Source organism: Heliconius melpomene, chromosome 21 (assembly GCF_056956725.1).
Source record: "Heliconius melpomene rosina isolate 202511_hmr_F chromosome 21, ASM5695672v1, whole genome shotgun sequence".
In the NCBI taxonomy this organism is placed as follows: Eukaryota; Metazoa; Arthropoda; class Insecta; order Lepidoptera; family Nymphalidae; genus Heliconius; species Heliconius melpomene.
The window spans coordinates 2267798-2280398 of NC_140409.1; the positions used below are offsets into that span (position 1 = coordinate 2267798).

Here is a 12601-nt window from a genome sequence, read left to right on the forward strand (position 1 = left end):
GAGGCCGTCAGTGCGCTGGGGCAAAAGAGATCGATCACGACTCGGGAGAATCAATTATTATTTATTAATATTTTTATTTCTTCGCTCTGGCACCGAGACAAAAACCCGGCGTTGAGTTTCGCAGCGCCTCTCAACACGTAATGCCTTAAAAAATTCCGCAGAAAGTGGGAAACGGAGTATTTTACCACTTAGTGGGAACCGGTTCCCTCTGCCTACCTTACTGAGTGCGGGATACAGCGTGAAGCAGATATTTATTTGTTCCATATTTATAAAATTGATATTTTTACACTTTATTTAATATAAATTTATAAATAAATACATATTGTAAATTTAAAAAGAACTGCATTTTCTAGAGGATTAAATGTGGTGCCTACTTTGTAAGCAAATAACTGAAGTACGCGGATTTCTCTCGCTCGTAGAATGTGCAAAATATGGAATAGAATTTCAGCTCTCACATTCAGTGTTAGTTCGTTTAAAGAATGTGTTAGCTAATACACGAAAGAATGTTCGTTTTACGTTCGTTCAGGTCATTCTTCAAATGTATAATGTGTTTGTATATGCACACAGCAGGGTAAGGAGAGGGAACCTAGTGTTAAGAAACTCCGTTGTCCACTTTCCGCCAAATTCTGGAGGCATTGAGTGCTGAGTGGCAGCACTCAACGCCGCACTTTGCCTCGACATCTGATCAAAGTTATGAAAATATAAATTTAAATAAATATATTAATTTTCTCGAGTGAGAATCGAACCCAGAACTAGCCGCGCTTACAGTCACTTTGTGCCCGTGCGTCCCGACCTCATGTTTATGGATGACTACAAAAATTAAGTTTAATGAAATAATGAAAACGTTGAAAAAAATAATCACTAAATAAACAGTGTACAGAGTTGATGGTGTGAGAAATTTCCAAATTTGTGAATACTTTATTTTCTGTAGCATAGTTTAAAAAGTTTCAATTGTGCTTTAAATAACCTTTGTAATAATAAAAATAAAACGAGGCCAACATTTTTATTTAAGACAAATAGGCCAAATAAGGCTGAAGCCCGTGCAATCACACTTTTTTTACTTTATATTGCATCCTGCAAATAGCTATGTAGGCAGAGGGAATCTGGGATCTTAATATTAAGATACTCTGTTCTCATTAAGAAACTACCGTACTCCACAATCCGCCTAATTCACGAGGCATTGCGTGTTGATTGGCGCAACTTAACGCCGCGCTTTGCTTCGGTACCAGGGCAAAGAAATGAAAATTATTATTTATTTCCCTCGAGTGGGAATCGAACTCACACGAACCACAGTCGCGTTTACAATCATTGTAGTGCATACATATAATATCACACCTTTGTGACTGACACCGGGCCACAGTCTAAAACAGACCTTATCAAAATTACATGCTGAAGTAACATTTTCATTAAAACTTAATTCAAATTTAGTTAATAATCAAATTATAAAAAATCAAAATAGCATGGTACTAAAGTCCAAAGATAACCAACAACTTCACGCTGTATGCCGCAAACAGCAGGGTACGCGGAGAAAACCTAGTGATAAGACACTAGTTAATACACTAGACAAACTCAACGCCGCGCTTACCCTTACGCCTTGACACCAAAGCGAAGAAACGAAAATATTACATATTTTATTTCCTCAAATGGCAATCGAATCCACAACCTGTCGCGTTTACAGCCCCACCCTGCACCACTGCGCCACGGCTGTCCTCAAATTATAAAAAAAAAACAAACGAATCCCATCATAAAAACTATACATATCAAAAGTCAATAATTGCATAAAATTAATCACCGTTGGATTCCACCTAGCCCCGGTCTCCCCTCAAAGGGCACAATAAAAAGCCGCCAAAACGCCGTGTCTGGCTGTCGGTCCGTCTGTGTCAATCAATTAGACAAGCGTGGAGCGCAGAGTGGTACGCAGAGTGGTACGCAGCGTCAAATCCCTGGCCCCGCCCCGTATTGATCAGCCCCGCCTCGTTGCGCTGTGGTCCGTTGTGCGCGCTCCTGTCTAGTATCTACTCGGGTATAAACCACCGTGTTAGAAGGTACGGCAAGCTTTATCATTATCATGTGGCCGCAGAGTCACAGAGTGTGAGTGGTTGTGGGTTCGATTCCCACTCGAGGAATTTAAATATTTTAAATTAGTCGCTATGGTAACGAGGCAATGCGCTGTGTTAAGTTACGTCACTCAACACGCAATGCCTTCAAAAATCGGTGGGAAATGGGGAACGGAAATATCCTAATGAACGGAGTAACATTAAGCTCCCAGGTTCTTTCTGCCTACCCTGCTATGTGCGGGATTAAGCGTGAAGCTACAAAAAGTATATAAGTGGCTTATAGTATTTGTACCAGTATTAAAAGACAATGTTTAGACTTGTATAGATACCACTACCAGATATTTTTTTCAGTTACACTAGATATAGTGATATGTCACTACAAAACATCTTATGTTCTTATAGTTAAAAAAGATAACACTATTTTACGCTAACCTTGCATTTTTCATCTATTGCAAGTTTACATCTCTATTTTTAAAATTAAATAACATATTTATATTTTATCATCTGTATAATGTTGCACAGATAGCTTAACAAAAATTATTCTTTCTTATTACCAACCACAGACAATAATACATACAAAACATTATCCAAAAATACTTGTAATACAAATTTTATAGGATCTATATATACTTGTACAATATAAACGTAGGTGAAAATATACATTCACTTTTAGAGCTTCCAGTAACTTCCCTCGCTAAGTGAATAAGGAAGAGCCTCCATCTGAGACGTTAAAATCTTACCTTCCTAAGTAACAAGGCGATTGCAAGTAACAATTAACGCTTAACGATTATTGTTACAGCGACCGCTAATGCAAAGTATTATTTGCCCCCACCTCCTCTCGCCTTTTATGTCGTTATTTATAGTTAATGTTCTATGTAGGTATAGAAGTTATTTTTGAAATGATTTTCTTTGTTATTACGTAATATTTTGTATTGATTTTGTTTTATTCATATAGGATTTAAGTATTGTTTGTTATTGAGGTTTTACATAGTTTTTAAATCATTTTGATGATTTTATCATTAGAAGTTGAAAGAGAAGATAATATTTAACGTCTAATGTACAGAATATTTGCTTATATGTTTTCAAATTTATAAGAAAGTATTTTATAAAAAAATTGGGGCCATTAATTAGAAAATTAAAATATTGATTAGCGCACGGGTTTCTATGACTGCAAGATAGCGGAGATAAATCTTCATAATATATTATACGCTTTTTTGATAGAAAACTATCGTTATCCATTAAAATTATAAGACATGGTGGATCTATTAGGTACTTAAACAACATATATATATATATTAATATATACAAATACACATATAAAATGGTGGGTAATGTTAACTGGCAAATATATATTATAAAAAATTGAGGCACTCAAGGAAACTATTATATTTATTTATTTAATTTTACTGCTCCGTAATCGTGAAGGTAAAGCGTGGCGTTCGTTGACTTGGTCCACACGTAGTTCTTGAATTCCGGTGGAAAGCGGAGTACGAAGTGTCTCGACACTAGGTGAAAGGAAGCATGACAAGTGTCATAAAGTCGGCCACTAGTACTTTATGCAAATTTATAAAAAAAATTGTTCTAACTAAAATCTAGAAAATAAGTTTTTAAATATAAACATTGTAAATAGTGATGGACACACACACACATACGAGTACTGATTAAGTCACAACGTGAACAGCCAACCGCTAATGAAACCCATTACCGTTCTTACAGGCTGGTTGCTGGTTGCAGGTTGAACCGGTTGAATATGTAATTCATATTACTTTATGGAGCACATGTGATTTCCGATACAAATATATTACTGTAGGTATAACTCAAAGCGGATATTGGTATTCGATGTATGGAAATATATGAACTTACCTCGAAATTTCATTATTGTTTTAATCCTATTAGTGATATGCTTATAAATTAAACTACATTAGCTACACGCTGTATCCCGCACGCATCCGTGTAGGCACAGGGTACCTAATGTTAAGACACTCTGTTTCCCACTTTCCGTCGAATTTTTGGAGGCATTGCGGAATTTAACACCAGAGCGAGGAAATGGAAATATAAATTTAAATAAATTATTCATTTTTTCGAGTGGGGATCGAACCTACGACCAGTCGTCTCTGTAAACGCGACTCTCACACTTTGTGCCTATACGCCACGACTGACCTCATGCTTATTATAGTTTATCAATTGTAAAGTTATATTATAGTTTTAATTTTTGTTTATTAATTTCTGAATGTTATTTTACAAACACATATCAATTAAATTTATTTCTTAGAAGATATCACAGATTTTAAATACAGAGAAGAGGTTATGTGAAGAGGTCGGGCGGGAGGCGTAGGAGGTGCGGCGGGTGAGTCGCAAACATGTACGAGTAATACTGAATGTCTATACTTACTTTTATATATATATATATATAAAACGCGCTAATCACTGGATGTACTGCACTGGTTTGAAAAATATTATTCCTAGTAAAACAATTAAATATAAACAAAATGTATGCGGAATACAGTTTGAAGCTGATTTTTTATATTAAGAAAATTGGTAATTTTCTGTTGACCTAAAGATATGAAGATCTGAGGACCCTAAATCTTAAGATATATGACTTAGGAAATAGTTTTTAGTTTTAAGAGAACGTTCAGATAACGTCAGAAAATAAAAGCTTTAAAACTGATGTAAACCTCAGAACCTCGAAATTTTTATCGCAATTACTATAGCAAAACGGGTAAACGGGTGAGTATAGTAATACGAAAGAAATTACAAAAAAAACAATAAGAGACAACTAGCGACAAAACAAACATAAATAAATATTCATTTGTATGGTACATAAAACGCCGCTGAAACAGCCGATAGAGTGCACGTAATTATCAATTCACAAATCCCTCTCGCGTCCCACTCTTTACCCTCCAATCCCTCTAAGCCTCAATGACGCCCCTCTCCGAACATTAAATACAATATCTTTAAATTGCTCCTAAGTACCACCACCCTCATTGGGTATTTTTACCGTCATTACCATAATCTCTCGTTCCGTATCTCTTTCTATCTCCCACACTCAGGTTAAGGCGTCTCGTTCTCGTCTCCTTAAAATTGCACAGTAAATTTAAGGCTCATTCTCTTATGATTTAGGTAAGATTCGTCTTCCTTGGAGCGATTACGTTGTAATTGTGGGAATAGATGGGAGAAATTCTTAGTATAATTTTTCCTGAAACTTTAGTCCGTGAGAACAGAGTCAGGTGTGCCGACTGCCGGTATCGTATCCAGTGCATGTGAATTAAATCGTCAACCACAGAAACGAGTTATTATATTGGAACGGCGTCGTCGGTGACTCGCGACTGCCATATGTAGTTGGTGGTGTAATATTAAATACATACATGTACATGTCAATATATGAAATATATAATGCCTTTATCAAAACTTTTATATTCGCGTGTATATATATACCTATATATAATTTAACTGTTTTCCAATTATTTATATTAATAACATTATTCTTCATATTTCTTGTGAAATTAATTTTTCATATAATATTTTAATATTCGCTTGAAATTTGTTGATGTTTTCTAATATTCTAAATGTGAAAGTTTGGGAGGATGGATGTTTATTCCAGTTTCACGTAAAAACTACAAAACGAATTTAAATAATACCTTAAAGTAATAAGTAAAGCCGTCGTGGCGCAGAGGCACAAGGGTGTGACTGTAACGCGACGGTTGCGGGTTCGATCCCCACACGAGGAAGTGAAATATTGATTTACATTTCTTCGCTCTGGTGTCGATGTAAAAGCGCCACTCAACACGCAATGCCTCCAAAATTCGGCAGAAAGTAGAGAACGGAGTGTCTTAACACTAGGTTCCCTCTGCCTACCCTGCTGTGTGCGGGTTATAGCGTGAAGCTGATTTGATTTTGAATTTAAAGTAATATACATTAAACATCAGAATAACACATAGGCTACAATTAATATGAAAAAAAATATATTATTTGACTATAGAAGTTTCAGCGGGCGAAGCCGCATGTGGGCCACTAGTATTTACTAAGGCTTACACCACCCAGAATTATACAGAACAAACGTTCAGTATCAAAAGTTTTTTGGGTGGATGAGAGGTAGAGGGTCGGCCCTCCCTTATTTAGTCACGCCATTTAACAGCAACGGCAAAGGGCTAAGAATTAATTATTTATGCTGCTAGGCTCGGAATCGCGCGGAAGATGTCACAGCCAACAGCCAGCCCTGGACTCTCATAATTTCGCGTTTTTCGAACGGTAAATTTGAAATGCAAGAATTCTTGAGTTTCATATTCTGTGTTCTATAAAAATAAGTAAATAATCTAGTTTGAAATTATATTTTTATGTAACCTATTTCTTTATAAAATGTATATATATTTTTATATATTCTTATCGACTTTTTATTTAATTGTTAAAAAGTCCAGAACAATAAAGAGACCGATAAAGATAGTTTACAAGGATGACTTAATATAGTGAAAATCACTATTACAATCTTAATAAAATATTCTTATTTTTTTATGCATGTAGGTATATGATGTATTTTTCTGAATTGTGAACGGTAATTAATATGCTGTTAAATTTCTCTAGCTTTCTGTTCAATAATATTTCTCATCAACAATATAACAATTTGAATAATTATTATGTTTATTTTTTCAATTATATTTTATAATACATATTTGAAAATAAAATAGTTATTTTTTTATAATACTCGGAGTATTTGTAGTGACTATTTATTTATAGTGACTGTACGAACTATTTCTAACACAAATAATAAAAATAAAAGGACGCAAACGACACTAAATTGCACAAAATTGCACTAAGTATAATTTCCGATTCGGTTACAACGATAGATTTCCTGAAAAGCGAAATTACAGTGTTTTACAAAGATAAACTGGGACCAAAATGAGTTAAATATTCACTTCAAGTCGATGTGGCCGTTATTTCAACAAATGCCGATCATAGGTTATGTACGCTACTACGTACTTAGATACATCAAAATTATATCTTTTTGAATTTATAAATTGTTTGTATAAGTATATGTTATAATATGTAAATATTTAATTTAATTATAATGTAACACATTATTATACTTAGCAAATAACTCGGTGGAAATCTTTGAACTTCAAAGGAATCGTAACAAAAATATTATAATTAATATATTAATTAAGAATACAGCGGCGTTGAGCTACGCTATTCAACATACAATGCCTACAGAATTCGGTGGAAAGTGGGGAACGGAAGTGTTTTAATGGGAACGTAGTGTCTTGACACTAGGTTCCCGGATTCTCTTTCCTACCCTGCTTATGTGCGGTATGCAACGTGAATGAATAAGTTATTCCATCATACCATTCCATCATGGTGCTGCGCTGTCTGATTGTAAACGTTTGATAACGGTTGTGGGTTCAAACGCCACTCAGGGTGAATTATATTATATACCGGATAAATATATATACCGGAAAGAGGAGAACGTAGTGTCCTGACATTAGGTTCTAACTACCTACCCTGCTGGCTTGTGTCAGTGCATAAAGCTGAAAAAAGTTTTCATTTGTTATACAGTTATTACATAAGAGTTTACGTGATAGCCTCCAATTCGAGCCTTTATAGAAAAAATGTTTGTTTTTAAAATATCATCATTCCCCAATCTGGATGAATAATTTAAAACTTGAAGTGAACTACTTAAATCAAAGTGATTTAATTAGTGTTTAGGAAATTAAAACGCAATTGTTGGTTTACTCTTTGGAAAAAAGCCTTTAAAAGGTTGTTCCTAAATTTCTGTTTTATTTTCTTAATAATTAAGACTACCGTGGCACAGGGATCGTGACTCCGTTCCCCACTTTCTTCACTTTCTTGAATTACGGAGGCTTTGCCTGTTGAGTGGCAGAACTCAACGCCGCGCTTTGCCTCGACACCAGAGCGAAGAAATTAAAATATAAACGTAAATAAATATTTCACTTCCTCAAGTGGGGATCGAACCCATAACCGTCGCGATACATTCACACTACAGGCCTCTAATAGCTAATCTAATAGCTAAATAACATAAAAGTTTTCTTCGACTGGTGGAAAAAAAGGAAGCTCATACTGATAATTCTATGTAAATATAATAAATACGACACCACCTCGGGCCCTAACTTCAAAGTTTGCACACTATTTGTCGACTTAAAGCTTTCATTAAACTTTCATTAATCTTCGTAGGCGTGGCAAATGAGGTACTGACCGTCCATCTGTGAACCACGAGGTGTACTATTAATCAAATTTGAATTTCTTATGCGGTAATGACCAATATTGGTATTTAGGTCCACTGAATAAACAATGTTGTGAATAATGTTATTAATTTTATTAAAGAATTTTTTGTTCTATTCATAAATGAAAATTACATTAACTTTTATATGTAGTATATATATAAAAACTCGCATGCAAAAAACATAATTGTTTAAGAGATCCAAGGTTTCTTTTTACAGAGTCGAATACTGGAAGATGCCTCGTTGATGTGCAACTCGTGGTCACCGAGGCACAATGTAAGTTCCTATGCATGAATGAATTATATATATATTAAATTATGTAATTATATATATTAAACTTTTAAAATTATGTTTTATTTTTATAACTTTTAAATTTCAAAGAAACATATTTATGTAGTTATTTTGTTAGCTTTGCGAATATAGCTCGCGTACATCTTTGGCCAAAGATATAATTTATTACTAGTTTTCTTAATGTTTAAGCAACGCGATTTATTTATTTATTCACTCTATTTGAAGAAACGGCATGATGTTCTAGTGTGTATTATATTAATAGATATTTGTGAAACATAATTTTTGTTCATTTTAATGGTAGATAGAGGCTTTTTTCAAATAACATAGTATAACTTAAAAAATAAACACATAAAGTAGACTTTGAAATGCATTTTAAATTTCAAAGTTTTCATCAATTTCAATGTCTATATTGACCTTAGAATTTCTAGCATTCAAGTAATACTTGCACAGTACTGGAGAGTGGAATATTTGGCAGGCAATAAGCTAGTACTAACTTTGAAAAGTTCTAGCGCAGGATAACTCTAACATCTAGTTTATTATGTAACCTTAAACTATTTTATCGGTGTAATGAAATAGTTTCAAAATCAAATTTATCATATTGAAATACTAAATACAAATTTTCATATTTATTACACATATTTGGACGAGGTAGGGTGAGAACGTACAGCTTAACCGTCTAAAAACTTTCGATAGTTCCAATACTAGTGGCATTCGAATGAATAACATTTTAAACATCATAAAATAAATAACTAATAATAGGTCATTTAGTATAAATAAATTCAATTTATACCAATTATTGCGAAGAATTTCCCAACCCGTAAAATTAATTACAACCTCTCATTATACGAGTACTTTAAATGAATACAATCCACCATAAACAACTATAAATTTCCACCTACTATTCTTAATATGCCGTTTAAAGATGTGTATATGTACACATACTGTTAAATGATTCAGTAGTGGCGCAGGGGCTCAAGGGTGTGTCTGTAACGCAATGGTTGTGGGTTCGATCCCACTCGAGGGAATGAATTATTATTTATTAATAGTTTCGCCACTCAACAAGCCTCGACAAAATCGACGGAAAGTGGGGAACAAAGCGTACACTATTTCTCTATGTCTACCCTGCTGTATGCGGGATACGGCGTGATGCTGCCGTTTAAAACACGTATAAATGGAAAAATAATTCCGTTAGTGTATTTCGACGATCCAAATACACTAACGGAATCAACAAGGCTTGTTATAAGCGAATCGCTTTATATCACAGGTAGGTAGTAGTACGTACATATCGGAAATTCGGAAATAGACTCGATCGCTGACATTTTCGTAAAAAGCGTGTACCGTGCCCGTACCACGCTAATTAATACTCGCCGCGCCAATATCGTGATATGTCAGTACGGTTTGGTAACTTATATCGGAGCGAATGGAAATATAATTGTATTAACTTCATTAATATTTAATGATTGGATAATTGACAGGTGTGCCCAATCTTTTTTATTGTTTTTGTTTTGTTTTTTTTTTTGTTAGGGACTCGTGGGTTTGTTGCTAGGATTTTTGTATGAGGACAATTATAGTAATTTGTTAAAAAAAAGTTAAAAAATAGTTTGCTTGTTATAACTTATCAACGTATTTAATGATTAATTACTAATTATATATTTTTTGCTTATTTTATTATTATAAAACCTTAAAAAATCTTATGGATTTAACAAACAAATGTCGTATCAATCTATACATTACTATCCCACATTACTTACTTTTTTGTATACAAGCATACACACAATGAACACGATTAAAAAATCTTTAACCCTTAACCACTGACGTGTACGACGTGTGTGACGTACGTATTTTGAATGTCTTCTATTACATAAATACAGTGGAATACTTGTGATTTTTATTAGAATTTGATGGCTTTTAAGTCGAATTAGACCATTTTTGATTAATTTTATCTACTAACAATCATATTCATTTGATCATAAAAACATCACATTTACACTGACGCTACGTATCACATACGTCAGTTACTCGCACTAACCTACTTAGTCACGTGACACGCGTCTGCATACACCAGCTTGATGCGCGTCTTTGGTAATTAGGAAACTTTCAAAATAAGCACGATCGAATTCTCGCGAAAATTTAAGTTATGAACAAAAATCCGCTATGGTGACGACCACGTACATACGTCAGTGGTTTAGGGTTAAACTTCTCTAACCCAATATAAAAAAATAAATTACAACAAAACCAAAAATTCCAAGCACCTCGAACTCCAAGCGCGAAACAACGTTAAATAATTAAACATTTTAATTCAATTACCAACACTCACACATACTAATCGTCAATCGCAAAGGCCCCTCGACTTACACTGACTGACATTTGATACTTACATTACGTTTAGTATCTGGGGATGAAGATGTCGCCGTTAAATCCGAAATGAGAAGGTTGATGAGTAATAATAGTAATGGATTATTTCAGTGCTTTAGAGATTGGGTGGATAGGGTGAGCAGAGGAACCTTGTCTAGTCGAGGCTGTTCACTAAATTCTGCAGTCACTTTGTACTACCGTGCTATAACGTTTGTAATAGCCAACAATTACTTAGTATTCTACATATTATTCCTGCGCTTTATCTCCGGACCACTGGACCGCCAGTACACTTGTATTTTGCATGAATGTTATTATGTCGTATTTAGTGGACTTTGTAGTGTTGTGAGTAGGACAATGTGAGTTAGTAAGAGGTAGCTACAGTCAATTAAAAATTCACTGATGTTTAACGATCTGATATATAAGTTTATAATCTGACAATTATCAAATATCAATATTTTTGCAAATTATTTTCGTATGTAATTCTTAATTTTTAAGAAATATGTAACTTCTTAATTGGCAAGCACTTAAGTACTAGTAACTAGTTTTTATAGATATCTATAATATATAGACATGATTTTCGTATGATTTATATGTAATTTATTTTGAGTGGCTAAATTCATCAAAATCCGTCTAAGTATAAAACTTTTATATTATTATCTAAAAGAAAGAATATAAAACTATTATTATGATTTTGAAATTTAATCTGTGAAAAAGAAATCCCGTTTTGCACCTCTCTACGTTATTTAAAAGATTGATTTAAATATTGAAATGTGTGGTAAATTTTGTTTTTTAATATTGTTCGTAGTTGTTATCTCTTCACTTCCTCTAATTCTTTTAACAATTAAATGTTTACATAGATTTAAAAAAACATACAAATATTAAAAAAAAATCCAATACATATTAAAAAACATTTTCGATACATATAATATAATTCAACATAGATTTGGTCGCTCTCCCCAAGCAAAGCTATACGTATCTACTAAGCTAAAAACAAATTATAACATATTTCACTTGGCACCGGGTCAATTTGCTTACAATTACAATTATACGGGAGTCGGGACTCGGGATCACTTCTGTGACTCGCTGCTAATGACTCGTGGAGGGTGCGGGCACAAACTTTTGTTCCCACGTTCGATTCGTTTCATTTTCATTTTTTATAATGTATTCAAATGAATGAATTTAAGTGTCTTCTTAAATGTGCTGGATAATAGCGATTATCTATTAAATAAATAATGAGATATAACTTTATAGTGTGATTAAAATTAGATTATCTTATTTTGAGGAATATTTTTGATTATTCGTTAATGTGCGTGGGGAACGGAGTACCTTAAGACTAACAGAAGAATAATGTTAGTCTGCATAATTTGCTACTTTAAGTAGAAGTGTGAGGCAGAAAATAAAATAAACACCTAATTAACGTACAAATGGTCTATAATATTAAATATTAATTAAAATGTAATATTCTAGACCAATACCAATGTAATGCTTCCAGAATTTCGGCGCAAAATGGGGAACGGAGTGTCTTGACACTAGTTTCCCTCTGTCTATTCTGCTGTGTGCGGGATACATTTTGAAGCTGTTTTTTTTTATTAATTAAAAATGAAATGTGATATAAAAGGTTGTATGTTGTCCCTTTTATATTATTTTTACAATTTTTGATTCTGTGTG

At 33.6% G+C, this 12601-nt stretch overlaps 1 protein-coding gene across 2 annotated transcripts in view; it reads left to right on the forward strand.

Annotated features, from left to right (window-relative positions):
• The window catches only part of acj6 (abnormal chemosensory protein 6), a 43415-nt gene that overhangs the window by 18380 nt on the left and 12434 nt on the right, over positions 1-12601 (forward strand). For both annotated transcript variants that reach the window (XM_085206448.1, XM_085206449.1), the window contains exon 2: positions 8507-8563. In XM_085206448.1, the coding sequence (XP_085062574.1) occupies positions 8507-8563 (57 nt within the window). The remainder of the gene's footprint in view (positions 1-8506; positions 8564-12601) is intronic.